Source organism: Coregonus lavaretus, assembly GCF_964263955.1.
Source record: "Coregonus lavaretus genome assembly, chromosome: 38".
Taxonomy (NCBI): Eukaryota; Metazoa; Chordata; class Actinopteri; order Salmoniformes; family Salmonidae; genus Coregonus; species Coregonus lavaretus.
The window spans coordinates 15,709,067-15,737,018 of record NC_140025.1 but is presented as its reverse complement, the minus strand read 5'-3'; the positions used below and the strand labels follow the sequence as shown (position 1 = coordinate 15,737,018).

The 27,952-nt window shown below is 45.1% G+C and overlaps 1 protein-coding gene across 1 annotated transcript in view; it reads left to right on the top strand.

The window, feature by feature from the left end:
* Nucleotides 1-27,952, top strand: part of LOC311112590 (partitioning defective 3 homolog B-like) — a 194,157-nt gene that overhangs the window by 78,003 nt on the left and 88,202 nt on the right. Inside the window, exons 6-12 of the mRNA XM_084155734.1 lie at nt 5,692-5,778; nt 5,868-5,993; nt 6,965-7,461; nt 10,863-11,002; nt 12,959-13,087; nt 20,299-20,484; nt 23,278-23,475. Of these exons, the coding sequence (XP_084011860.1) occupies nt 5,692-5,778; nt 5,868-5,993; nt 6,965-7,461; nt 10,863-11,002; nt 12,959-13,087; nt 20,299-20,484; nt 23,278-23,475 (1,363 nt within the window). The remainder of the gene's footprint in view (nt 1-5,691; nt 5,779-5,867; nt 5,994-6,964; nt 7,462-10,862; nt 11,003-12,958; nt 13,088-20,298; nt 20,485-23,277; nt 23,476-27,952) is intronic.

The window sequence follows — 27,952 nt, the reverse complement described above, 5'->3', positions numbered from 1 at the left end:
CAATAAACAAAAAGGACAGAACAGAGGAGAGATCAATAGAATAAATGATAGTGATGCGTTTGAGTCTCTCTTTCACCAGTTTATCTCCAAAGCACTGAGCTGTGGCTTTCAACGAGAGATGAATAAGGACAACACAGCCCGATACTGAGAGAGCACGGCCTTTGATAGAGATAGAGGTCCCATAGATAAGATCAGAGGAAACCGCAGAGTTTGTATGTGTGTGCGTTTTCACGTGTGCTTGTGTGCATTTGCGTGTGTGTGTGAGTTTGCACAAGTGTTTGTGTGCGTAGAGCCCAGGGACATGACTAATGTATGAGAATCGTTATGGTAGTCATTAGTGTGTGCAGTATAATGATGACTAGGGAAGGGTTGTTGTTCTGAGAAAGGACAGAAGAGAAACAGTTACTGTGGGAAGTCCAGGATATGTTAGAATTGACTACCTGTTGTATCTCCTCTGTCTCTGTCACACTGTTCTGTTTAACCTTCGCTAGGGTCACATACACACACACGCGCACACACACTCACACACTGCATACATACAGTACTGGATTGTACTGTGCACAACCTCTATCAAATGACATTCACACATACTCACACATCCAATTATGTTCAGGCGAACACACACTCACACAGCCTTACCTAAATTGAATGCATGCAAACATGCATCCATACACTGTGTGTGTGTCACTGTGTGTGTGTCACTGTGTGTGTGTCACTGTGTGTCTACCATGTCCTTTCTGCTCTCCTCTATGTTGTTGCTGAAGGCTTATATGATAGGCAGTTGATTACCTGCTCATTCAGGTTGATTTGCTTGCGTCTGATTGTCTCTCGCCCTCCCTTTCATCCTTTGTTCCTCTTTTGCTGACTTACCTAATGCTTGTTCCTCTCTCTCTCCCTCCTCTTTCTCTTTCTCTCTCTCACCCTCCCTCTCTTTCTTTTTCTTTGATGCATAACCACTGTAATCACGGATCCTGTTCTCCTTCTCTCTCTCCCTCTTTCTCCCCCTTGCTTCCCTCCCCTCTCCCTCCCTCCCTCCCTCCCTCCCTCCCTCCCTCCCTCCCTCCCTCTCTCCTGTTTGTGTGTATGAGTCACAGTCAATTCTCCTGTGTTCATAGCAGACCCCAGAGCCACACAACCAATTACATTGCCCTAATGAGCACAGAGCAGGACAGGCAGCCAGCCAGCAGGTCATCCCTGGTCTGTGTGTGTGTGTGGACATAGTGTGTGTGTGCGAGTATGTGTGTTTGCATATGCATGATTTTATTGGATTTATTTTTATTATAGTGTCATCTATCTTCAGGATGCCCAGCCCACAAGGGCCTATAGGACATTGAATACATTTACATGCACACTAATAATTCGAAATTAAACTGATTATGGCAGTAGGCCGAGTATGACAATAGTCATGTAAACACTTTACTCTGCTTATCTTAAAAGGTCAAAATCGAAGTAAGCATACGCCGATTAAAACACCAGTTTTTTTTTTTAGCAATCTTTTTGAATTATTAGGACATTTAAACAGCTTAATCAGCGTTCCCGCTGTGTATTTGTTCTGCGCATGTGCTAGCAACAGTAGCGCACGCCTCCCACTAATGCGCGAGTATGTCCGAACATCGAATAGGCTTTGCAAAAATAACATGGTCGCTGTGGTAGAACGTTTATTTTGATTGTTGATTTTCTGCATTTATTGAAGTCCCATCAGTAGCCTGATTTCAGATGTGTCCATGTAAACAGGAGTATTAAGGAAATCGTTCTTCTTGCAAAGCATGTAAACGTTTTAAATAAACTATTATATTAATCTATGCACAATAATTGTATTATTGTGTGCATGTAACCGCACTCACTTTACTCTAGCCAAAAATTATCATACATACATACAGTGCATTCGGAACGTATTCAGGCTCCTTCCCTTTTCCTCATTTTGTTACGTTACAGCCTTGTTCTAAAATGTCTTAAATATTTTTTTACCCTCATCATTCTACACACAATACCCCATAATGACAAAGCGAAAACAGGTTTTTAGAAATGTTTGCTAATTTACATAACTATTCAGACCCTTTGCTATGAGACTCGAAATTGAGTTCAGGTGCATCCTGTTTCCATTGATCAATCAAGTTGTAGAAGTCCACCTGTGGTAAATTCAATTGATTGGACATGATTTGGAATGGCACACACCTGTCTATATAAGGTCCCACAGTTGACAGTGCATGTCAGAGCAAAAACCAAGCCATGAGGTCAAAGGAATTGCCCGTAGAGCTCCGAGACAGAATTGTGTCGATGCACAGATCTGGGGAAGAGTACCAAAACATTTCTGAAGCCTTGAAGGTCCCCAAGAACACAGTGGCCTCCATCATTCTTAAATAGAAGAAGTTTGGAACCACCCAAGACTCTTCCTAGAGCTGGCCGCCCCGCCCAACTGAGCAATCGGGGAGAAGGGCCTTGGTCAGGGAGGTGACCAAGAACCCGATGGTCACTCTGACAGAGCTCCAGAGGTCCTCTGTGAAGATGGGAGAACCTTCCAGAAGGACAACCATCTCTGCAGCACTCCACCAATCAGGCCTTTATGGTAGAGTGGCCAGACGGAAGCCATTCCTCAGTAAAAGGCACATGACAGTGTTAGCAGTTGATGTTATTCTTCAATAACACAGACCCCAACGCAAATCAGGGGGAGAAAAATATATTTATTCAAAGAGAACAAATCATAGTTGTTATGCTGGGAAGTAGATGGTAATGTTCATTCTTCCCTGTTCTCAATGTTTCTCCACTGAACAAAGAGACAGGATGCAGTTTATAGCCTCAAGCCTAGCATATAGCTATTTTCATCCATATCGTGTAAACCATTTAGCATTTAGAGCACTTTTTGTATATTGTCCCCCCAATTCACTTATGTGTATTAAAGTAGTCATAAGTTTAGTATTTGGTCCCATATTCCTAGCACGCAATGACTACATCAAGCTTGTGACTCTACAAACTTGTTGGATGCATTTGCAGTTGGTTTTGGTTGTGTTTCAGATTATTTTGTACCTAATAAAAAATGTATGGTAAATAATGTATTGTGTCATTTTGGAGTCACTTTTATTGTAAATAAGAATATAATATATTTCTAAACACTTCTACATTCATGTGGATGCTACCATGGATATGGATGATCATGAATTAATTGTGAATAATGATGAATGAAAAGTTACAGAGGAACAAAGGTCATACCCCCCAAAAAATGCTAACCTCCCCTGGCATTGGTAATGGTGAGAGGTTAGCATCTCTTGGGGGTATCTTTGTGCCTCTGTGTCTTTCTTACTCATCATTATTCACGATTCATTCAGGACTATCCGTAATCATGGTAGCATCGACATTCATGTAGAAGTATTCACAATGCATTCCTAGGGAAATAAAAAATAATTGAAACTCAAAACAAAAAGCCTTGTAAGCCTTCTAATCTTGGGAAATAACATTTGCATCCAGGAACACTTCTTTTTCTAAATAGGCATTCAAGTCTTTCTTAATCACTAATCCAGAATAGTTGTGGTTTCTGTTGTTGCATTTTTTCAAACAAGGTTACTCTTCATTCATCAAATAAAGTACAGTAAAATAAAAGTGCCGTTCATTCTCCATCTTCCCTAAATTGCAGACTGTACATAGCCGCTTTTTTTCATCAATGGCATTGAACCTACCTTCTTAAATTGCCAGAGGCAGTATACCGGTTCTCAACTGGTCATACAGAGACCTTTGATGCACATTTGATTGTGTGTGAATGTGTGGCCTGCCAGATCTAGTCATTAGCTCCACTCCCCTGCTCAGCGGTGTGTTGGTAAAGTCACTGAGGTGGATCTAAATCTATGCAGGTTCTCTGAGGGAATCCTTCCCCTCCATCTACTAGGGTCTAATGGCAGCCTGCCGTGTGCGTGTGCACGCGAGAAAGATTTGGTACAGTAGAGGGTGTGTGTATACAGTCTTTGAATGCGTCCCAAATGGTACCCTATTCTCTCTATAGTATACTACTTTTGAACAAAGCCATAGGGCTCAACATAGGGCTCTGGTCAAAAGTAGTGCACTATATAGGGAATGTGGTGTCCTGTGGCCTGAAACCAATCATGTTAGAATGGCAAGCAGCTAAACCTAGCATCACACACCTCTCCGCTCCACCACGCTCCAGCCGCCATACGTACACAACCTGACAGGGCAGGTTTCACACGCTTGCATAAGCGCAGCTGGACCATGTAAATGCCAGTTAATTCACCTTGACCTTGTTCACTCAACCACTGTCTGTCTCAGAGCGCGAAGGAAGGGGAGAGAGAGTTACTGTGTGTGTGTTTTTGTCTGTGTGTGCAAGGGTTAAAGTTATCCGTCACTGCGACGGATTTCCATCATATGGATTCTGGAAAGGTTGTTTTTGAAATCAGTGTAGATCCGCAATAAAACTCTCCGGGGAGGGTCGGGGGACTGGTTTGGAGATGACAGCCTAATACAGAAGCATGTCTGTTCTATGAAATAAATTCCCAAATAAATATATTCTCAAACATTTTCTGAACTGACATGCATGTCTTGCTGACACTCCGATGTTCAGATGAAGGGAATTAAATAATATATAATGCTCACCACCGCAGCGTTCAACTCAAACAGAGGTGTGTAGCCTACTGTAACTGCTGGCAAAGTAATTCAAAGCCTATACTTTATCACTCAGGATGCTACTATTTTTGCCATGTAATGTTATTAAAATAATATCAGACAACCCCATAGTAGAAGAGTTTACCTATTTACCTAGTCGGCTTGTTGTTGTGTGTTCTATGCAAGATAAATATTATTCTCGAGGCGCATTCAAGTTGTGAGAGCCATGGGGGAGGAGACATGTATTCTGACAAGCAATAATAATAACAATCAGGATGTTGTGTCCAATGGGGTAAATGCAGATGGACAATGCTTAAGCCTATGTATTTATAGCCACTATGCTGCATCATTTGGGCTACAGGTGATAATGCTTAAGGCTAATGGCACATCTGATAATATAGCCTATATATGGTCTATATTATCAGATGTTCCATTAGCAATAAGCTAATGGCACACATTTTAACAATCATTTTTACATACGTTTTACCAATATGTCATTGGCCTAATTTCTGGAGGTGGAAATTATATTTTAGATGGTGTCAGCATTACATTTTTATTAATTTCGGAGTAGAATGTCCTTTTAAAAAGTCACCAGAACTGAGCTTCTCAGTCCTCCTTCATAAAAATTATCCTGGGAAGGACCCCGGACTCCCTAAGCAAGAGAATCGGAATTGGTCAAACTTGCAGTTTAATACATGTACATAATGATCCTCTTTCCCTAAAAGTATGATGGTCATTACTTTTTTACATGAAAGGGGAGGTTTACTTGGCCCCAGACAATCGATCTGAGATTGTTTTAAGTTTCAGTCATGGGATTTATTTTGTTTTAACCCCTGTGTGTGTGTGTGTGTGTGTGTGTGTGTGTGTGTGTGTGTGTGTGTGTGTGTGTGTGTTAGTCTCACAATTTCTAATAAAAGCTTGTAAATGTGAAGACTGAACGCACTCTAGAAAATTGATGTGGGTGTATGTATTACTGTGTGGTCCTATTTGTGTGTATCTGTGTTCCTGTTACCATGTGTGTGTGTGTGTGTGTGTGTGTATGAGAGAGTGTGTGTCAGTCTCTGACTGTGTGTTTTGTCTCTGCAGCCCCCTGACCAAGACAGTGGAACTCTCTGGAGAACAGGGACCGCTGGGGATCCACGTCGTCCCCTACTGCTCCTCACTGAGTGGACGGTGAGGAACACACACTTACTTTCACTCCCTATACATTGAAGGCTGGTTTGTGTGTGTGTGTTCAAACTGTATGTATCATCCATTCTCAGGACCCTGGGCCTGCACATTAAAAGTATCGAGGCGAACAGTCGCTCCAAGAGAGAGGGCATATTCCAGGAGGATGAGTGCATCGTTCAGATTAACGGCACCGAGCTAATGGACAAGACCTTTGCCCAGTACGTACCTCAGCTCTACGCTATCACAGGATGTGTCCCAAATGTCTCCGTATTCCCTTTATGGTGCACTCCTTTTGACCAGGGCCCATAGGTCCCTGGTCGAAAGTAGTGCACTATGTAGGGAATAGGTTGCCATTTGAGACTCATCCTGTGTCATTTTGGATGCAAGCCTGCTCTACACTATCACACATCTACCAGTGTGAGGCCTGTCTGTCACTAAGTTTCCCTTTTATTTTCCCTTTTATTAGGAGCCCTTCTTAATCCCTGCTCTTCCAAATCCTCCCTATTGCTGGACTTATCTCACACCACATCTCCACAGCAACAAAAGAGTGTGAGAGAGAAAACGAAAGCGAGAAACACTCATTCTCTCGCTTCACTGTTGTCGGGAATAGGTTCATTTAGGACTATCACAGACTTCAAAAGGAGTGGGACAGTAGCTGTGAGGGCTAGAGAGTGAGAAAGATAAGAGAGAGACAAACAGAAAAAAAATATAGAATGGGGGGGGGCTTCATGGAGGATTGTCTAATCCCCTACCTGAATGAAATGCCCAGTAAAAGAGGTGGACCTTGTTAGATCTGATAGCGTAGCCCAGAACAGGCTTGACAATAGGTCTGACACTGCTAGCCTGGTCCTTGAGAACCAGTCGCTACTAGTGACTACTACTAGAGATTACTTGTCTAAAGACTACTTGTCTTTAGTGAATTGTCTCTAGAGGGTGCAGTCTGTGACAGCTAGTCAATGCAGGTGTTGAATGAGAACTTAGTAAGCTTGAGTGTACTGGTGTTGGTACCAATGGAAGCTCTGTGCTTGGTCTACTAGTATCTACTACTAGAGTGACAGTGTGATCTTCCAACACATTTCCATAAGTACATAGTGGAAAACCGTACAATCAAGTCGGATATAACAGTATTCTCAACATTCAGTTATGTGCTTACAGACATTGATGATGTCACTTCCTCCCACACCCACAGGTCCCAGGAAGTGTTCCGTCAGGCCATGTCTTCCCCTCTGGTGCGCCTGGAGGTCCTGCCGCTGGCCAACAAGCAGCGCTATGAGAAACGCCTCATCGGGCAGCTCTTCACCGACGGTCACGACTCCGTCCCCAAAGCCAAGAGCCCCCTCATGATCCACCGAAAAATGGACGCTAAACCAGAAGTGAAACCAGAAACCGTGAAACCAGAACAGATCAATCCCAAACTGGAGCCGAGACGTCCAGACCTCCATGTCCTCCGCTCCAAGACCCCCGATCTGCCAGCCTCTCTCACCCTGCAAGGGGAGCACCAGACTGGGCACATCCCCGAGGAGAGGCCCCTCAGTGTGTCCCCAGCGGTCAGGGATCGGGATGGGGCCTCCCCCACGGCAGTGGGGGGCAACGAGAGCCCCCTGCCCCAGGAAAAGAGTCCCACTTGGCTCCCTAACCTGACCAACCAGATGGGAGGCCGGAAGCTGAAGATTGACCTGAAGAAAGGTATGGAGACACTATGGAAAAGGGGGACACTAGATGTTATAGAGCACACTGAGATGATCCACTACTTTATTGGTTCACAACATTTTGATCAAAACGGATCTTCAACAGGTTTTCAATTTAGTTTTCAATCCAGTCGATTCAGTGAAATGAAATTTAAATCATGAATTGAATCATCATAGAAAACAAAGGACAAATCAGGATTTACATTTTAATTGAAAACGGAATTCTTAGGCTGCGTTAATACAGGCAGCCCAATTCTGTTATTTTGCCAAAAGATCAGAATTGGGCTGCCTGTGTAAACCCGGCCTTAGAGATTGTGGTTGTGCTCTTCTGTGGTTAAAGCGGCAATCAGCTGAAGAAACAATAACAATTTCATTCCACCCCTGTTTCGGTAAATAGCTGAGGCAGGGGTCTGGAGAAATGTAACCACTCTCAAATCGATAGTTGAGGGAGTTTTAACCATGTTTTGAGGCTATATAGTGTTTGTTTACATTTACTTTGTTTACAAACATTTGAGTAAAACAAGCTTATATTTTGTGATCTGATGGGGTACGACAGTTGAACTAAGCTCATGAGGCATTTATAAATTATATTCTTCAAGAATCAATGGGAACATACCAGTAATTTATAAGTCCAAAAATTGATGTAGCAACTGCTGATTGCCCCTTTAAAGACTTCTCTCCCAGCGTGAGTGACTGCTAGGAGGTTTAGAAGCGTTAATGGAAGGTAGGCAGAAGCTTAGATGCCAGATGAGATTTGATCACTCGCTCACTATCTTTTAGTATGCCACTTTTGGCTTTTCTCCACCGCTCACCATGGTGGCAGTTTTTACTCATTGCTTGGAGGCACGTACACACACAGGCATGCATGCGCACACGCACAAACACACAAATAGATACACATGCGAGCTTGCACACACACACACACACACACACACACACACACACTCTTGAAATCACACTGTGAGTCCACAGGGAGAGGAGCCATGGAAGGGAACGATATCTCAGGATATCTCTCTCTCTCCCTCCCTCCCTCACCTCTCCTTCTTTCTCTCCCTTCACCTTCCTCCATCAGGCAGTGTGAGGCCTGCTCACACGTGAAATTGAAGGCAGCCCTCCTCTTAATCCACATAAGAAAACAGTTGTCCCACTGGCTTTGTGGCTGAGGTTACGTCCCAAATAGCACCCTATTCCATTTATAGTGCACTACTTTTACCAGGGCCAATGTGCACTATAAAGGGAATAGGGTGCCATTTGAGATGTAGCAGAGAGGGCCCCACGACAGACCAGTGGAAGATGATCACCAGTTTACTCAGGAGGAACCCACTAAGCCCCACACAGAATGCAGGGCGAGTGGAGAGATGTCGCCCTCCATTTATTAGCACACCAAGAGACCTTATTGCGACATGTTGGGATGACGTGGGGTCATGATGATGGGGAGTGGTCTGTCTATAATGAAGAGACGCTCTACTTTTTTGACACCACACTACACAAAGCAAGTCCTGCAGGCTCTAGTTTTATCTTATCTTGATTATTGTCCAGCCATATGGTCAAGTGCTGCAAAGAAAGACCTAGTTAAGCTGCAGCTGGCTCAGAACAGAGTGGCACGTCTTGCTCTTCATTGGAATCAGAGGGCTAATATTAATACTATGCATGCCAGTCTCTCTTGGCTAAGAGTTGAGGAAAGACTGACTGCGTCACTTCTTGTTTTTATAAGAAACAATGTGTTGGAAATTCCAAATGGTTTGCATAGTCAACTTACACACAGCACTGACACACACACTTACCCCACCAGACATGCCACCAGGGGTCTTTTCACAGTCCCCAGGTCCAGAACAAATTCAAGGAAACATACAGTATTATACAGAGCCATGAGTGCATGGAACTCCCTTCCATCTTATATAGCGCAAGTGAACAGCAAACCTGGTTTCAAAAAACAAATAAAGCAGCACCTCACGGCACAACGCCTCTCCCCCATGCCTGTGTGTGTACGTGCCTGACCTACTTGTTGTGTGTATGTACTGACATGTATGTGTAACTGATAGATACACACACACTACATGTTCATGTTTTTAAATGTATGTACACTACCGTTCAAAAGTTTGGGGTCACTTAGAAATGTCCTTGTTTTTTGTCCATTAAAATAAGATCAAATTGATCAGAAATACAGTGTAGACATTGTTAATGTTGTAAATGGCTATTGTAGCTGGAAACGGCTGATATCTCAGACTGGCCAATAAAAATTAAAGATGGGCAAAAGAACACAGACACTGGACTTTTTCTTTGCAACTCTGCCTAGGTCAGCATCCTGTAGTCGTCTCTTCACTGTTGACGTTGAGACTGGTGTTTTGCGGGTACTATTTAATGAAGCTGCCAGTTGAGGACCTGTGGGGCGTCTGTTTCTCAAACTAGACACTCTAATGTATTTGTCCTCTTGCTCAGTTGTGCACCGGGGCCTCCCACTCCTCTTTCTATACTGGTTAGAGCCAGTTTGCGCTGTTCTGTGAAGGGAGTAGTACACAGCGTTGTACGAGATCTTCAGTTTCTTGGCAATTTCTCGCATGGAATAGCCTTCATTTCTCAGAACAAGAATAGACTGACGAGTTTCAGAAGAATTTCTTTGTTCCTAGCCATTTTGATCCTGTAATCAAACCCACAATTGCTGATGCTCCAGATACTCAACTAGTCTCAAGAAGGCCAGTTTTATTGCTTCTTTAATCAGCACAACCGTTTTCAGCTGTGCTAACATAATTACAAAAGGGTTTTCTAATGATCAATTATCCTTTTAAAATGATAAACTTGGATTAGCAAACACAACGTGCCATTGGAACACAGGACTGATGGTTGCTGAAAATGGGCCTCTGTACGCCTATGTAGATATTCCATTAAAAATCTGCCGCTTCCAGCTACAATAGCCATTTACAACATTAACAATGTCTACACTGTATTTCTGATCAATTTGATGTTATTTTAATGGACAAAAAAATTGCTTTTCTTTCGAAAACAAGGACATTTCTAAGTGACCCCAAACTTTTGAACAGTATTGTAAATTGTAAAGTATTTTGTCTGTAATCTCTTTTTTGTTATATTTTGGACCCCAGTAAGACTAGCTGTCGCCATTGGCGTCGGCTAATGGGGATCCTAATAAATCAAATCAAGGATGGGAAAGATAGTATAGTGAAGACTGTTTCATGGATAACTGATAATATCCCTCTGTCCCCCACTCCCCTCTGTCTCTCTCTTTTGTTTTTTCATCTCTTTTCCTCTCTTCTTCATTCTCTCTTTCTTTCCCTCTCTCTGTCCCTCTATCGTTCCTTTAAAAAAAAACATCTTTCTCCTTCTCTTTCTCTCCCTGTTTCTCTCTCCCCAACCCCTCCCACTCTCCCCTCTCTCGCTCTCCAGGTACCGAGGGGCTGGGTTTCACCGTGGTGACCCGGGACTCGACGGTCCATGGCCCGGGGCCCATCCTGATCAAGAACATCCTCCCCCGCGGCGCCGCCATCAAAGATGGCCGCCTGCAGACTGGCGACCACATCCTGGAGGTGAAACAGTCATTCGACCTCTGACCTTTGAATTCCTTAAAAGTGCATCCTTCCTTCCTTCCTGCCATCCTTGAAGTAATGACTGATTTGATAGGTGAACTGAAGCGTTCCACCACATGGCATTCACCTGTCCATTCATTTCTAATCATCAGTGATTGCTTCATGGAAGGGAGGAAGGAAGCACTTTTTTAAGAATTCAAACAGTGCCATCTGTGGCTGATAAACTAGTTGTATTTTTTTCTGGAAGGTGGTCATTAAGCCTGTAAGTATCTAGGTGGAAGTATTTACAGTGAGGGAAAAAAGTATTTGATCCCCTGCTGATTTTGTACGTTTGCCCACTGACAAAGACATGATCAGGCTATAATTTTAATGGTAGGTTTATTTGAACAGTGAGAGACAGAATAACAACAAAAAAATCCAGAAAAACGCATGTCAAAAATGTTATGAATTGATTTGCATTTTAATGAGGGAAATAAGTATTTGACCCCTCTGCAAAACATAACTTAGTACTTGGTGGCAAAACCCTTGTTGGCAATCACAGAGGTCAGATGTTTCTTGTAGTTGGCCACCAGGTTTGCACACATCTCAGGAGGGATTTTGTCCCACTCCTCTTTGCAGATCTTCTCCAAGTCATTAAGGTTTTGAGCCTGACGTTTGGCAACTCGAACCTTCAGCTCCCTCCACAGATTTTTTATGGGATTAAGGTCTGGAGACCTCTAGGACCTTAATGTGCTTCTTCTTGAGCCACTCCTTTGTTGCCTTGGCCGTGTGTTTTGGGTCATTGTCATGCTGGAATATCCATCCACGACCCATTTTCAATGCCCTGGCTGAGGGAAGGAGGTTCTCACCCAAGATTTGACGGTACATGGTGCTGTCCATCGTCCCTTTGATGCGGTGAAGTTGTCCTGTCCCCTTAGCAGAAAAACACCCCCAAAGCATAATGTTTCCACCTCCATGTTTGACGGTGGGGATGGTGTTCTTGGGGTCATAGGCAGCATTCCTCCTCCTCCAAACACAGCGAGTTGAGTTGATGCCAAAGAGCTCGATTTTGGTCTCATCTGACCACAACACTTTCACCCAGTTCTCCTCTGAATCATTCAGATGTTCATTGGCAAACTTCAGACGGGCCTGTATATGTGCTTTCTTGAGCAGGGAGACCTTACGGGCGCTGCAGGATTTCAGTCCTTCACGGCGTAGTGTGTAACCAATTGTTTTCTTGGTGACTATGGTCCCAGCTGCCTTGAGATCATTGACAAGATCCTCCCGTGTAGTTCTGGGCTGATTCCTCACCGTTCTCATGATCATTGCAACTCCACGAGGTGAGACCTTGCATGGAGCCCCAGGCCGAGGGAGATTGACAGTTCTTTTGTGTTTCTTCCATTTGCGAATAATCGCACCAACTGTTGTCACCTTCTCACCAAGCTGCTTGGCGATGGTCTTGTAGCCCATTCCAGCCATGTGTAGGTCTACAATCTTGTCCCTGACATCCTTGGAGAGCTCTTTGGTCTTGGCCATGGTGGAGAGTTTGGAATCTGATTGATTGCTTCTGTGGACAGGTGTCTTTTATACAGGTAACAAACTGAGATTAGGAGCACTCCCTTTAAGAGTGTGCTCCTAATCTCAGCTCGTTACCTGTATAAAAGACACCTGGGAGCCAGAAATCTTTCTGATTGAGAGGGGGTCAAATACTTATTTCCCTCATAAAAATGCAAATCAATTCATAACATTTTTGACATGCGTTTTTCTGGATTTTGTTGTTGTTATTCTGTCTCTCACTGTTCAAATAATCCTACCATTAAAATTGTAGACTGATCATTTCTTTGTCAGTGGGCAAACGTACAAAATCAGCAGGGGATCAAATACTTTTTTCCCTACTGTATTCTATGTATTTATGTGCACTGTGTATATACTGTACATATTTTAACCCTTTCCTGTGATGTGTGTGTCTGTGTGTAGGTGAACGGTGTAGACATGACGGATCGAACTCAGGAGGAGCTGGTGGCCATGCTGCGCAGCACCAAGCAGGGGGAGTGTGTCTCTGTGGTGGTGGCCAGACAAGAGGAGATCTTCCTACCCAGAGTGCTGGTGAGAACACACACATCTTTATCTCTCTCTAGCCACCTCCAATTGCTCTTGACTCTGCATGATCTTTGATGCAGATACGTTACCAGGAATTTTCACCTTGCCCCTATTTGTCTTATAAATGTTGTTACCCCTCAAAACGTCTTTGTCTTTCTATTACTATTGAAAGGCATTCAACCTCAACTTTGAACTGCCCTTTTGCCCCCTGCACGCATGCCCTCACCTACAAACAAACACACTCGCACAGACACACACACACCCATTGAGGCCCAGCACACGTGCCCAGTGCCCCATTCCTCTTCCTGCCGTTATCTGGGTTTGTTGACTCAGAGGCCGACAGGAAGTCACACACACGTCCCTGCGGCCTCACAGGAAGTGGTGCGTGTCGACACACACGGGTGTTAAGTGACCGTTTACCTGTGGCCAAAGACCTCTCTGACTCCTCAATGAGTGGCGTGTTTTTACCCCCTTATCTAAATAAGCTGCCCGTCAGCTGCCCAGGCGGTACCCTATAGGAGTGTGTGTGTGTGTGTGTGTGTGTGTGTGTGTGTGTGTGTGTGTCTTGGTCGTCTCAGGAAATAGCGCTCTGTCCTTGTGTGCCACTCACTACTCCTGTAATTATTCACATTATTCAATTTCCTCAACTTCAAAGGATTCAGGAGGGACAACTCAGACGCTTTGTAGTGAACGATGCATATTCACATGAAAACACACACACACACACAGTTCCCTCATTAGCCCTTATTAAAATACCCTACATTTCCACAACATCCACACTAAGGTGCTTCTTGACTCACTCTTTTATCATGTTTTTTAAAACTCTGCCTTTATCTGGGCTGTTGAAGTTGGAGGCCCTTGGAGATAAACTCCTTATCTTCTCTGCGGGCCTCTTCCGCTAAGATAGTTTGATGTCCCTCAAACTCATGTACATGTTGACACTCACTCAAGTTCAGCAATGCTCATACACAGAACTTATGCAGGCAGGCACGTGCACACGCATGCACTCGCACACGCACACACACAATCAACCACAACTCACTCCAATACCTTAAACTTCCACATTTAGATGCAATGGTGGTCCATTGTACAGTAGACACATTCATACATAACACTTGTCTTCTCTCCTTATTATGCCTCAGTCACAACCCTAATACTGCAGCTGCACTCACAAAGCCCCCAACACAAAGACCCATCTATTCAGCCTCAGCACATGACACCAGGCCTGAATACATATTTATAAAAAAGAATGTTCCTCCCCGATCCATTCTAATGTAATTGGGTTAGCATCTCCCAGCTCTGTGAAGTGTCCATTTATAGCTGTGTGTGTGTGTTTGCGTGTGTGCGTGCGTTTCTATGGGCTATAAGTAGTAAAGGCCCCAAAAATAAAATAAATGAATACCTAAAGGGGAACTACAATTTCGAAATCAAATAGCTAAATGATCCATGAAGCAGCTTGCGATGCCCATCAGCCTTGTTACTTTATCCTCAAGAAGGCGCGATCTTGAGGCCGTGTTTACTCTGTTTAGGAGGAAGAATCCCCTCTCGACGGGCACACTGAAAACGAGGACAATCAACACAATCTTTGCCAATTTTGCCCAGTCGGGGTACACTTAGCTGAAGTCCCTTATGAGGACCTTGCGTCTTTTGCGTGAGTAAAAATAGAAACTCACACCCGACACTAATTTCCAAGCACCTTGAGGATTTATTAGCTTATGAAGTCTATTTGCCTTTGAAGTTGGAGCACATCGACTGGTATTTCCATCAATGAATAAAATGCATTATGTTGCATAGTTTTTTTTCTTTTTCTCCCGGACAATTTGGCCGGCAACAAAACATATATATATATATATTTTTTTTTTTTACTTTTACCCTTTTTCTCCCAAATTTTGTGATATCCAATTGGTAGTTACGGTCTTGTCCCATCGCTGCAACTCCCCTACGGACTCGGGAGAGGCGAATGTCGAGAGCCATGCGTCCTCTGAAGCCGTACTGCTTCTTGACACACTGCTCACTTGACCCGGAAGCCAGCCTCACCAATGTGTCAGAGGAAACATCGTCCAGCTGGCGACCGAAATCACCTTGCAGGCGCCCGGCCCGCCACAAGGAGTCGCTAGAACGCCATGGGACAAGGAAATCCCGGCCGGCCAAAACCTCCCCTAAACCGGACGACGCTGGCCAATTGTGCGCCGCCTCATGGGTCTCCCGGTCACTGCCGGTGTGACACAGCCTGGGTTCGAACCCGGGGCTGTAGTGACGCCTCAAGCACCATAGACCGCTGCGCCACTCGGGAGAAGAAAAAAAATATATATATAGGCCAAAAGCCGGCATTTACCGGCTAATGGAAACCCTGGTGCGTGCGTGGACTGCACTCAGGAAAATGGCTTCTTCAATGAGCCCAAGATTAAAATATGAAAGATCAAATTATGAGATTGCAACGCATTTGTGTGAAGATGTGTATGTGTTCATAATGTGACTTTAAAATGCCAGTTAGAGTCAACTACATTACAACCCACACTATTGTAATCAAATGTCCTATCCACCCTTACTTGTATGAAAGAACTGCAATCTCTTGTTTTGTGTGTGTGTCCGAGCGCACACACAACATATATTGGCAACATATATTTTCTCATGAGATTTTAGCAGTTTGGGAAAAAGTAATATATTTCACCTCTGGGCTTGTCAGCAACAAAAGGGCATAGCTTACACGTACGTATCCTTGTGGGGACCTAAAATAAATGTCCATTCAAAATCCTATTTTCCCTAAATCTAAACCTTGCCATAAGCCTAACTTTAACCCGTAACCCAAACCCTAAACCTCAACCTAACTCCTAAACCTAACCACTAAGCCCTTACCCTAATTCTAACCCTAATTGTAACCCTAAACCTAACCCCTAAGCTTAAAATAGCCTTTGTCCTCATGGGGACGTGGGAAATTTCCCCACGAGGGAGAATTTTCCTTGTTTTATTATCCTTGTGGGGATTTTAGGTCCCCACAAGGATAGAAGAACCAACCCACGCACACACTCAGAAAAGCGTCCCTCTGTTCCTTGTGGAAGAGAACACTCTGTGTTAACTGCCCTGTCTTCCTCTGTGAGGTGTTGACATAGTTGTTGACATGCAGCTCGCAGCAGAATAACATGGTATAGAGAGTGATGGAATGATAGCTGGATATCCTGTCATTCACACAGAGACAGAATGACTCCCACTGTCCTGTTGGAAGGGTTAATGGCCATATCCTAGGACCTTAAAACAGTGATGCAGTTCCTACTGACGTTTCCCTGTGACATTTTCCATGCTTATGTTTAGGATGATGTAATTATTTAACCTACATACACTGAGTGTACAAAACATTAAGGATACATGTTCTTTCCATGACTTAGAATGACCAGGTGAATCCAGGTGAAAGCTATGATCCCTTATTGATGTCACTTGTTAAATTCACTTCAATCAGTATAGATGAAGGGGAGGAGACAGGTTAAAGAAGGATTTTTAAGCCTTGAGACAATTGAGACATGGATTGTGCATGTGTGCCATTCAGAGGGTGAATGGGCAAGACAACAAATGTAAGTGCCTTTGAACGGGGTATGATTGTAGGTGCGAGGCGCACCGGTTTGAGTGTGCCAAGAACTGCAACGCTGCTGGATCTTTCATGCTCAACAGTTTCCCGTGTGTATCAAGAATGGTCCACCACCCAAAGGATATCCAGCCAACTTGGAGTCAACGTGGGCCAGCATCCCTGTGAAACGCTTTCGACACCTTGTTGAGTCCATGCCCTGACGAATTGAGACCCTTCTGAGGGCAAAAGGGGGGAGGGGTTCATAATGTTTTGTACACTCAGGGTATACTGCCATCTAAATTACTGACACTTGTTTATTTATTGTTTGGGAATATTCATTCAAATCACAAACTGTGCTGTCCATCAGATGAGCTGAGACCCTTGTTTAGAAGCAAAATGATAGCTTCAAGTTCAATTTGCACATGCTCAGAACGTGACTCCGGTTACTTAGACAATAAGAATAGGCGACCGGGTCTCAGAAGCGCAGCCTGGGCCTAGTCTTAGTATTTTGTCTTGAGGTGTGATCCTTGCCTTTCAAGAAAAAAATGATAATAAAATCTGATCTGGACTTGATTGTCAGTGTCCCATGTGGGTTAGTTTGTCCCTCGGATTGGATTGGATGGGATGTGGATGTATGGTTGGGGAGATGGATGGATGTGCCATGGGCAGGATCAAGGGGTCACGTCACACACGGCTGACCTGAAAGTGTGGTCATCAGACAGGAAGCGTGGTGGCCTCGCAGCTAGCCAGACCCGTTCTTCTTTTTGGCCGTGTTCGAGATAATCAAAACAGTGATGTATCATGGGTAAATTGTGACTGACTGATTTACAAATAATATTGAGTAGTTATTTGTGATGGAAGGTGATTTGTAGATCAATCAGTCTCGACACGCCTATAAAATTTGGCTGCAATGATCGAACACTCCTTTTGTCTTTCTGTCCATCCATCTGTCCATCTGCCTTCAGACAAGCTCAGCGTGGCGGTCACCTATACGTCTGCATGCCCATCACATATAGAGCTGTCTGCTTTCGCTTCCTCTCCCTTCTCCACTCCACTCTGCGCTTCTTTCTCATTGTTTGGTTGGCACCAGGATGGTTGTGTCCTGGAACCATGGTAGCTAACCACTCAAGGTGACAAACACACACGCACATACACCAAAATTATCCCAACCATCAGTAATTTGGCTTCCTCTCCTCCCACTACCGAGGCACAGGTACAGAGAACAGAAGAACCCAACATTACTTCCCATAATTGGCAGACTTCGTCCGTCTCCGATCGAGCGGTGGCGAGAGAGATCCCATCTTAATTGAATGTCGCTCTCGTCGCTAATCTGCCTCTTTTGAAAGCGTCTATTCAGAAGCCCGGCTGACTGAAGAGTGTGTATTAATCAGTCTCCTTACACCCCCACCTCCCCCTTCTTCTTCCCCATGGGTAGAAAGGTTCCTTTTGTCTTCCTCGTTCCTCTGATCGGGGGTGGTCTCCCCTCCTCTTAAAGCCTGTTAACAAGCACTTGAGGAGAGACAATGATGCGTGTTGTGCGCCAGCGGAGCCACAGGGCTCAGGAATTGAAGGGTTTGGCTCTCCCCCTAAGGAAGGTATTACAGGATATTAGTGTGGGTGTGTGTGGACCACCAGGGGTGTGTGTCTCACACCGGGAGATTTAGTTAGCTGTTTAAATGTGGTTTAGACCCTTAAGAACATTTGGTGGACATTAGTAGATAAACATATCTGATGTGAGTGTGTGTGAGTGTGTGTGTGTGTGAGTGAGAGTGTGAGTGAGAGTGAGAGTGTGAGTGTGAGTGTGAGTGTGTGTGTGAGTGTGAGTGTGAGTGTGAGTGTGAGTGTGTGTGTGTGTGTGTGTGTGTGTGTGTGTGTGTGTGTGTGTGTGTTTTAAACTCAGCCCGCCACACAGTGACCCAAAAAGTATTTGCATCAACAGATCAAACCAAATACATTCATTAAAAATTACAAAGTAATGCTGGAATATCTATCCCCTCACACTGACAATGGAATATTCTGCAGCTGTTACATCTCTTTAGATTCCCCTTCTCCTCCTCTCCCTTATGGATGTGTGTCAGGGATAGAGGCCCAAAGAGACCTGTCTGTCACATCAACTGTCAAAGTGTCTAGTCTGAGCTGGATCGCTGGATCCTTGCCTTAGTCTTTTCACTGACTCGGTTGAATAAAGAATAAATGGAGCCACATTCAGAATGAACGCTTCCCATCTTTACTAGTCCGTGTACAATGGAGCTTCCACAATAGCTTTAGGTGATGGTGATGGAACTCCATGAGAGTGAGGCCCCAGACTAGACCGCCCACTTGCCTAGGAGCTCTACCCAGGAAAAGAGAGGGTTGAGGGGGCTAGGCTGTCAGGTCTTCCCCTGCTGAGGATCCAGGGGTGGAGAACAGAGGGGGTGTTCTGTTGGCTAAACAAGGGCCTCCTCAGGACTCGGGTGCATGTCACCCAACACCAGTGGGATTATAGTGAGAAGCCAGTAAAGCTACACTGAGCCGCTCTTTCCTGCCTCTGTCGTTAGAGCGCTGGCCGTATGGCAACCTGGGAGGTTCAAAATAAATCTGCTTCCAATAACAGATAAGGTATGACGGAAAGCAGCTCAATGAGCTTTTGGATTTTATATTAGGCAGCTGTGGAAAAAAAAATCACAGACATACTCTGTGTGTCCCTTAGATTGGCCTAACATGTTGCGGGCTGAGTTTAAAAAGCACACACAATTATTGTTAACAAATGTAAACATATACAGTACACACAGAGAGATAAAAAAAGATAAACATGTTTGCTCTCCTCACAGGAAAATAGGCCGGCGATGTGAAAGACCCTCAAAGCACCTCTTTACAGGCCCGTTTCCCTGGTGACAAAACCCCAGCACCACTTTCTCTCTCACCGCTCTGTCATAATGACAGACATTTTTCTTTTCTTTTGTCACCGTTTCTTTGTCTTCTCTCTCTCTGTTTCTTTTATTCTTTCATTTGGTAGCCAATTCTCGCTCGCCGTACCACCGGGTCATTTTGTTCACGTTAAGAGTGGGAGGAAGGAGGAGAGAGAAAAGAGGGAGAGGAGGAGAGAGAGAGTGAATGGGAGAGTGGGTACCTCCAGGGATGGGTTATTACTTTTAAATGATCCCCCTGTCGCCCTCCCTCCATCGCTCTCTAGAAGGATGTATAAAAAGGTTATTATGTTTCCTTTTGAAATGGCACTCGCTCTGTCTGTGCCTTTCATGTTCAAATGGAATTACCTCTCTCTGCCTCCCTCTCCTTCCTCGTTCTCTCTTTCTCACCACCTGCTCCTTCTCGCTTCCCATCTTCCTCTCCCTCTTTTTTATTCTTCCTCCCCTCTCCCCTGTTTTTCACCACCTTGGATCCATAATGCAAATATCCCTCTTCATTCGTTTTTGTTTCTCTTTCTCCCTCAACCTCTCCCATACCCCTTATCACCTTTTTCTTTCATCCTCTTTTCCCGCTCTCTCTCTCCCCGTCATCCTCATTCGATGAGTTCTCACATTGACGATATGTTTCTCTTTCTGTGTGTGTCTATTTCACTCTCAGCATTGTATTTTTATTGACTGCACTATGCTTGTTTCAATATCAAAACAATCTCTCTCTCTGTCTTCCGCTTCATCCTTCAATCTCCCTCTTTCAGAAAGGGGAGGAGGCAAGCCCCCTGTTGCTGGAGGACGGGCGGGAGCAGCTGATGTTCGAGGTGCCCCTGAACGACACGGGCTCGGCCGGCCTGGGCATCAGCCTCAAGGGCAACAAGTCCCGGGAGAAGGGCGAGGATCTGGGCATCTTCATCAAGTCCATCATTCACGGAGGAGCCGCCTACAAGGTACAGAAGCAGGAATGAACTATCTGATGAGCTGTTTTGCTTCCGTCTTTTTTCTATCTCACTGTTTCCTTTCTCTCGGTCGATCTCCCTTTCTCTGTTGTCTGTCTTTTCTTTTTTCCAATTCTCGCTCAGCCTGCTCTCTATCTCTTTCTGTCTCTATCTCCACCCTGGTTCCCTTTCTACTGTGTCTCTTTCCTTATTTCTTCCACTCTCTGTGCCATCTATTTTTCTCTTTACTCTGAAAACCCCAACACTCAGCAGTCCTGCCCACATCTGTTTCAGTTCCCCTGACCTCTGACCCCTGGTGACCCCATTAACCTCGCCCCTCTGGCAGTGTGCTCAGACTTTTGCCAAAGCGGGACCCCCCACCCCCCCGGGTGGATCGGAGTGGGGGCCCTTTCTAGAATCTTCGACTGAAGGCCACACTCCATCTCTGTAGTGCCACTTGGAGTAGATAGATACTCTCTGAACTCCCCTGGTTCCCATCTCTTTAGCTAGATCAGATGAAAGCAGCTGGGCAGGTGTTGTGTCCCTGTGTAGATAAGGCCTGCACTGGGAACAGGGCGATGAGGTACTTGAGCAATACTAGTACATCAGAGCTTCGGTGGAAGCCTCAAACTGGACTTATGAACTCTTCTCTCAGAGGTATTTGGTATTTATTAGGATCCCCATTAGCTGCTGCAAAAGCAGCAGCTACTCTTTCTGCGGTCCACATGAAGCATGACATAATACATAGTACAGAACATTATTAATCAAGGACAGAACTACATCAATTTAAAACATCACACATAGCCTACATCTCAGTACACACACACAATATCTAGGTCTAATACATAATACAGTCCAAATTACTATATAATATATCAAATGGCTGTGTGTCTTCACAGTCCCCTTTGTCCAGTAAGGTGTTCTTTTATACGTTTTTTAAATCTGGTTTTATTGCTAGCTTGACTTACCTTGGGTGGCAGAGAGTTCCATGTAGTCATCGCTCTATTTAATACTTTCTTTTTCCCAGCCTCTGTTCTGGACCTGGGGACTGTGAAGAGAACTCTGGTTGCATGTCTTGTGTTGTACCGATGAGTGTCCGAACTGTGTACCAACTGCTTGAACATATAGTTCGGTACCTTCAACACATCGATACCTCGCACAAAGACCGATATTGATGCTGTCTATCTCTCATCAACTTTGAGCCAGGAGAGATTGACCTGCATGTTACTGATACTTGCCCTCCGTGTACATCTAAATGCGATACGTGCTGCTTTGTTCTGGAGCAACTGCAATTTACCTATGTCCCTCTTTGCCGCACATGACCACACATCTGGGCAGTAGTCCAGGTGCGACTAAACTAGGGCCTGTAGGACCTGTCTGGTCGACTGACATGTCAAGAAGGCAGAGCAACGCCCTATCATGGACAGACCTCTTCCCATTTTAGCAACCCATTGAGTCTATATGTTTTGACCATGACAGCTTGACCATCACTCCCTCTATCTTCCATCTCCTCTTCTGGTTGCCTTCTCAAAGTGTTTCAGTCCAACCCTTTTCCAAAAACAAGAAACAGGGAAGAAGGGAGATTGAGAGACCGAGAGAGATAAAAAATACAAACTTGGAGCGAGAGAAAGTTGATGAGACATTTATAGCATAAATTGAAAGTGCATGTGTGTGTGGTGTGGGGGGCTGAGGTGTGTGTGTGTCTCTGCTTGTGTGTCTGTGTGTGTTGCCTGTGTCGCAGGCTCCCTCCCTGCGCTGTGTGTGTGTGAATGCTAATTAAAAACTCTAAAGAGGCTAGCTAATGAGCGTGTGCAGGGAGGGCTGAGACGCTCGGTCTGTCCCCAGAGTCTCTCTCTCTGGCTGTCACATAGTCTCTCTACAGGCAGCCAAGGGAGGAGAAGCCACAGCCTCACACTGAAACTGGGACCTAACCCAATTCTGACAGTGTGTGTGTGTGTGTTTGTTTGTGTGTGTGTGTGTGTAGGGGGGGGGGCACGACTTCCTTGTGCAAAGTCCTCACAAGGACAGTAAAACAAGGAAAACAAGTGTGGACATTTTGCCGGTCCCCACAAGGAAAAAGGCAATTTTAGGCTTAGGGGTTAGGGTTACAATTACGGTTAGGTTTGGTGTTTAGGCTAAGGGTTAGGTTTAGGGGTTAGGGAAAATAGGATTTTGAATGGGAATCAATTGTTTGGTCCCCACAAGGATAGTAAAACAAACGTGTGTGTTTGTATCTGACTTCCGGTTTGTGTGTGTCTTTTCAGGTATGTGTGTGTATGTGCGCTTGCTCGCACACGTATGTGTGATTCTCTCTGTGTGTGTGTGCGCGTGTGGGCTTCTGCTTGCCCGTACGTGTTACTTGGTGTGTGTGTGCGTGCTTGCTTGCATGTCTTCGGAATTGTGTGTGTGTGATCTGATAGGATCAGAAGGTTTTCGGCGGTGTGAGAGGTCAGAGCCTGGCGGGGGCTGCTTAATGACTGAGGTCAGAGGTCAGTGGTGACTAATGGCTTGATGGGGCTGGTGGCACTGGGGAATCTTTAGTACCTCTGGCCATGTCTCTGTATGTCTGTCTGTCGGTCTCTGTCTCTCTCTCACTCTCTCTCTCGCTTTCTCTTTCTTTCTCTTTTCTACAGGTGTGACTTGGTCTGTAGTAGCTGCTACATTAACATTCTCTCTCCCTCTCTCTCCACCTCCTTGTCTCGCTCTCCTTCTCCTTTCTCTCCCTCTATCAATGTTCCTACCCCTCTCTTTCTCTCTCACTGCTCTCCCCCACCTCTACTATTTCCCACCCACTCCCCTCTCCAGGACGGCCGCCTGCGGGTCAACGACCAGCTGATTGCAGTGAACGGCGAGGCGCTGCTGGGCCGTTCCAACCACGCCGCCATGGAGACCCTACGCCACTCCATGTCCTGGGAGGGCAATGCCCGCGGCACCATCCAATTGGTGCTCCTCCGCCCCGCCGCCTCATCTGGCTCCGCCCACAACACCACTGCCAATGCCCAGGTACGCTACGAACGGGACAACGAGCACCGCGGTTCACTACTTCGCCGGCGAGCGTCTGACCCAAGGGGTCTCCGATACAGGCACAGATATATGCAGGGGTCAGCGCAAAGCTATACACTTAGTGATACACACAGGTACACAATGCAAGGGAACTTGCATAGTCAAACACTCGGTAACAGACACAGACACACGCAAGGCGCAGCACACAGCGAGGTACAGAGCAACACACACAGATACTCTGAAGGCCGGGCACAGGTATACACACAGAGGCACACACACAGCTACACGGATGACAACATACAGAGACACACACTCGGCAATGTGCCACACAGCCACACAACAGGCAATGTACAGAGCAACACAGACAGGTCTAGGTCCTTAGACGGCCATGTCCACAGATACACGCAGGAAGGCACACGCAGTCACACACCTGACAACATACACAGGGACACGCGCAGTCACACACCTAACAATTTACACAGACCTATATGCAGCCACACACCCGACAAACTATACATTCACACAAGAAGCCAAACACCTGACAACATATACAGTCACACACACAGCCACACACACGACAACATACACAGCTGCACACACAACAACCCACGCAGCCAAACAACCGACAACATACACAGCCACACAAACCGTTACACACACAGTCAAACGCATGACAACACACGTAGTCACAAACCCGACAACATACACATCAGCAACACACATGCATATGCAGAGAGCATAAGGGCGCTGACAGGGGCAATGTACGGTGACCTACACAGACATGACAAAACACACAACCACTTTGACATAAACAGAAACACTCCCCGATCCAACTACACACACAACCAGGACCTGATGCGACATCACCACCACAGGCTCTCGGAAGGACCCTGAGAGAACACACACACACGTTTGTGCGTATATTTATATATATGTGTGTGTATGTGTGTGTGTATGCATTTATTGATAAGTGTGTATTTATGTGAGAGTGTGTGCAGCATGAACTCTTTCCCCTGCCCAAAACTATTCCCTCTTCCCACAATGATCGTCTTCATACAGACAATGACTATTAACCACAAACCCGCTGTGACTAAAACTCAGGAGAAAAATAATGTATCTGCACTACTTATAAATAATGACTGAATTGCGTATTAATTATCATTATTAAGAAGTTACCACTAATTTAGCTGACAATAGTTTTAACTCACAAAAACTGGTGTTTCACTGTCTCTCTTCTAATCTTTGTCTGCAATGCTATTGACAATCTGGCAATATTGCCAATATCCCCGAACTGCTTTTTATACCTATCCTGTTCCTTGTGTTTACTAACGTATTTACTTTCATTATTTTAGTGTTGTTCACTTATCACCAGACCTGTCACTCAATGTTGTGTTTTTAATCTCACAAAAGTCCTTTGTTGAATAAAGTATTCCTAAAGCATTCCTCTTGCATGCTGTCTGTCTGTTTCACTGTGGTGGTGTGGTGATTCCTTGCTTTCCACTGGCTAGTACTCCCGTCCTCTCTTTTCCTGATGTTTACAGTGTATTCCGAAAGTATTTTTCCACATTTTGTTACGTTACAGCCTTATTCTAAAATGGATTAAATAGTGTTTTTTTTCACTCATCAATCTACACACGATACCCCATAATGACAAAGCAAAAAAAACGGATATATCACCTTTACATAAGTATTCAGACCCTTTACTCAGTACTTTCTTGAAGCACCTTTGGCAGTGATTACAGCCTCGAGTCTTCTTGGGTATGACGCTACAAGCTTGGCACACCTGTATTTGGGGAGTTTCTCCCATTCTTCTTTGCAGATCCTCTTAAGCTCTGTCAGGTTGGATGGGGAGCGTCGCTGCACATCTATTTTCAGGTCTCTCCAGAGATGTTTGATCGGGTTCAAGTCCGGGCTCTGGCTGGGCCACTCAAGGACATTCAGAGACCCGAAGCCACTCCTGCGTTGTCCTGTTGGAAGGTGAACCTTTGCCCCAGTCTGAAGTACTGAGCGCTCTGGAGCAGGTTTTCATCAAGGATCTCTCTGTACTTTGCTCCGTTCATCTTTCCCTTGATCCTGACTAGTCTCCCAGTCCCACAGCATGATGCTGCCATCACCATGCTTCACCGTAGGGATGGTGCCAGGTTTCCTCCAGACATGATGCTTAGCATTCAGGCCAAAGGGTTCAATCTTTTCATCAGACCAGAGAATCTTGGTTCTCATGGTCTGAGAGTCCTTTAGGTGTCTTTTGGCAAACTCCAAGCGGGCTGTCATTTGCCTTTTACTGAGGAGTGGCTTCCGTCTGGCCACTCTACCTAAAGGCCTGATTTGTTGGAGTGCTGCGGAGATGGCTGTCCTTCTGGAAGGTTCTCCCATCTCCACAGAGGAACTGGAGCTCTGTCTGATTCTTGGTCACCTCCCTGACCAAGGCCCTTCTCCCCTGATTGCTCAGTTTGGCCAGGCGGCCAGCTGTAGGAATGAGTCTAGGTGGTTCCAAACTTCTTCCATTTAAGAATGATGGAGGCCACTGTGTTCTTGGGGACATTCAATGCTGCAGAAATGTTTTGTTATTCGTTCCCAGATCTGTTCCTCGACACAATCCTGTCTCGGAGCTCTACGGACAGTTCTTTCGACCTCATGGCTTGGTTTTTGTCTCATAGCAAGGGTCTGAATACTTATGTAAATAAGGTATTTCTGTTTTTTATTTTTTATAAATTTGCAAAAATGTATAAAAATGATTGTTTGTAGATTGAATCAATTTTTGAATAAGGCTGTAACGTAACAAAATGTGGAAAAAGTCAAGGTGTCTGAATACTTTCCAAATGCACTGTATACACCTCTCGATCTTTCTTTGGAATTGTTATCTTTCAGTCTCTTTCTTTCTTGGGGCTTATTCTTTCTCTCTCTTCGCTGGGTATTGTCCCTATCCCCCATACTGACCCCTAACAAACAGTCGAGTGGCTCATTCACTCTCAAATTAAGAGGCCAAAGAAATGTGGAAAACCAATTTCCCCTTAGGGTTGATCAAGTTTTCTACTACAGTAGATTTTACTGCACTATCCTCATTCTATAAATATATGCACTTCAGAATTCCACAGTCAGAAAAGGAAAAGCATTATATAAACTGCTATAGCAATATGACAGCAAAGCAGACATGATATGCAGACAGACTACCATACTTAGTTGTTTTTTTGCACTACTACCAATTATTTACAAGGCTTTGTTACTGATTTGTACTCATTCTCAGATAATAAAGACGTGAAACGTTTGTGATGTTCCCTAGTGGACAGCTGCATCTTGGGTAATCACAACAGCCATTCAGAACCATTGTGAACCGTGACAGGGTATCTATAAGTGAAAAAAGAAACCGTTACGGTCAGTGTTAATGTCTGATGGGAGGGTAGAATGGAGGGGCAGAGTGGAGAATGAGATGATACAGCAGGGGGTTATGGGATTAAATGGGTGTGACCAATGACCCTCCCCTTTTGTGTCCTCCTGTCTGTCTCTCCTTGGCCACACCCCTTCTGGATGTCAGGCCTGAGGAAAGGGCAGTGGTGTGGTCTTAGGAAATTGGCAAGGGAAATTGTGTGTGTTGGTGCACGATATCCCCACCCCACACCCTTCCAAACCGGCAGGAAAATACCTTGACTGCGTGTGTGTGTGTGTGTGTGTGTGTGTGTGTGTGTGTGTGCTCCCTCAGAGCCTGTAGGAAAATGTGTTAACTGCCCGTGCAGTTCTCACTGCATATCTCGGTAGGCTATATTCACTCAGCAATCCACACACACACACACACACACACATCTAATCTTATCAAACCACGAGACCCCGTGATGAAAGACCAAAGCCTTGAGGGTAGCTCCAGGACCCCCACCTCTCTCTCTAACCCTACCCAACTCAGAGGAGGTGGTGGTGGGGGAAACAGTGTGTGTTTGGTGGGGCGTTCCTCCATAGCCTCATTGTGTTGACCAGCAGGTTGTTATTGTTCTGTGGATTAAGATGTGAGCTCCTCTCTGGCTGCTTTGATGGCTTTGCCTGGCTGTCAAAGACCGATGAGACAGATGGGTGGATGGATGGAACGGTACCGTGTGTGTGTGAGCCATTCTGACAGACTAAGATGTGTGTGACAGTAATACATGTAAAGAGCCGTGGTTGCCACTAATGATACCATTGGGAACATGTGTGTGTGACTGCACGCAGGAACAAAAGCACCACGGACACCCCCCAAAGCCTAACTCACACACTGTGCTACCGAACGCACACAATGAAAATCCCCTTTGATATGAGGATGATGGCATAATGAAAGGAGTTATAACATAGAGACGGTGAGCGCGTTACGCCACTACTGCTCATTACGTATAATGTGACAATGATGCAAAGCCCATAGCCACACACCCACAGAGTTACAGAGAGACGGGGTGTGGGGGATTTTGCATCTATCCATTTATTTGTATGCACGTGTGTGTGTGTGTGTGTGTGCCTG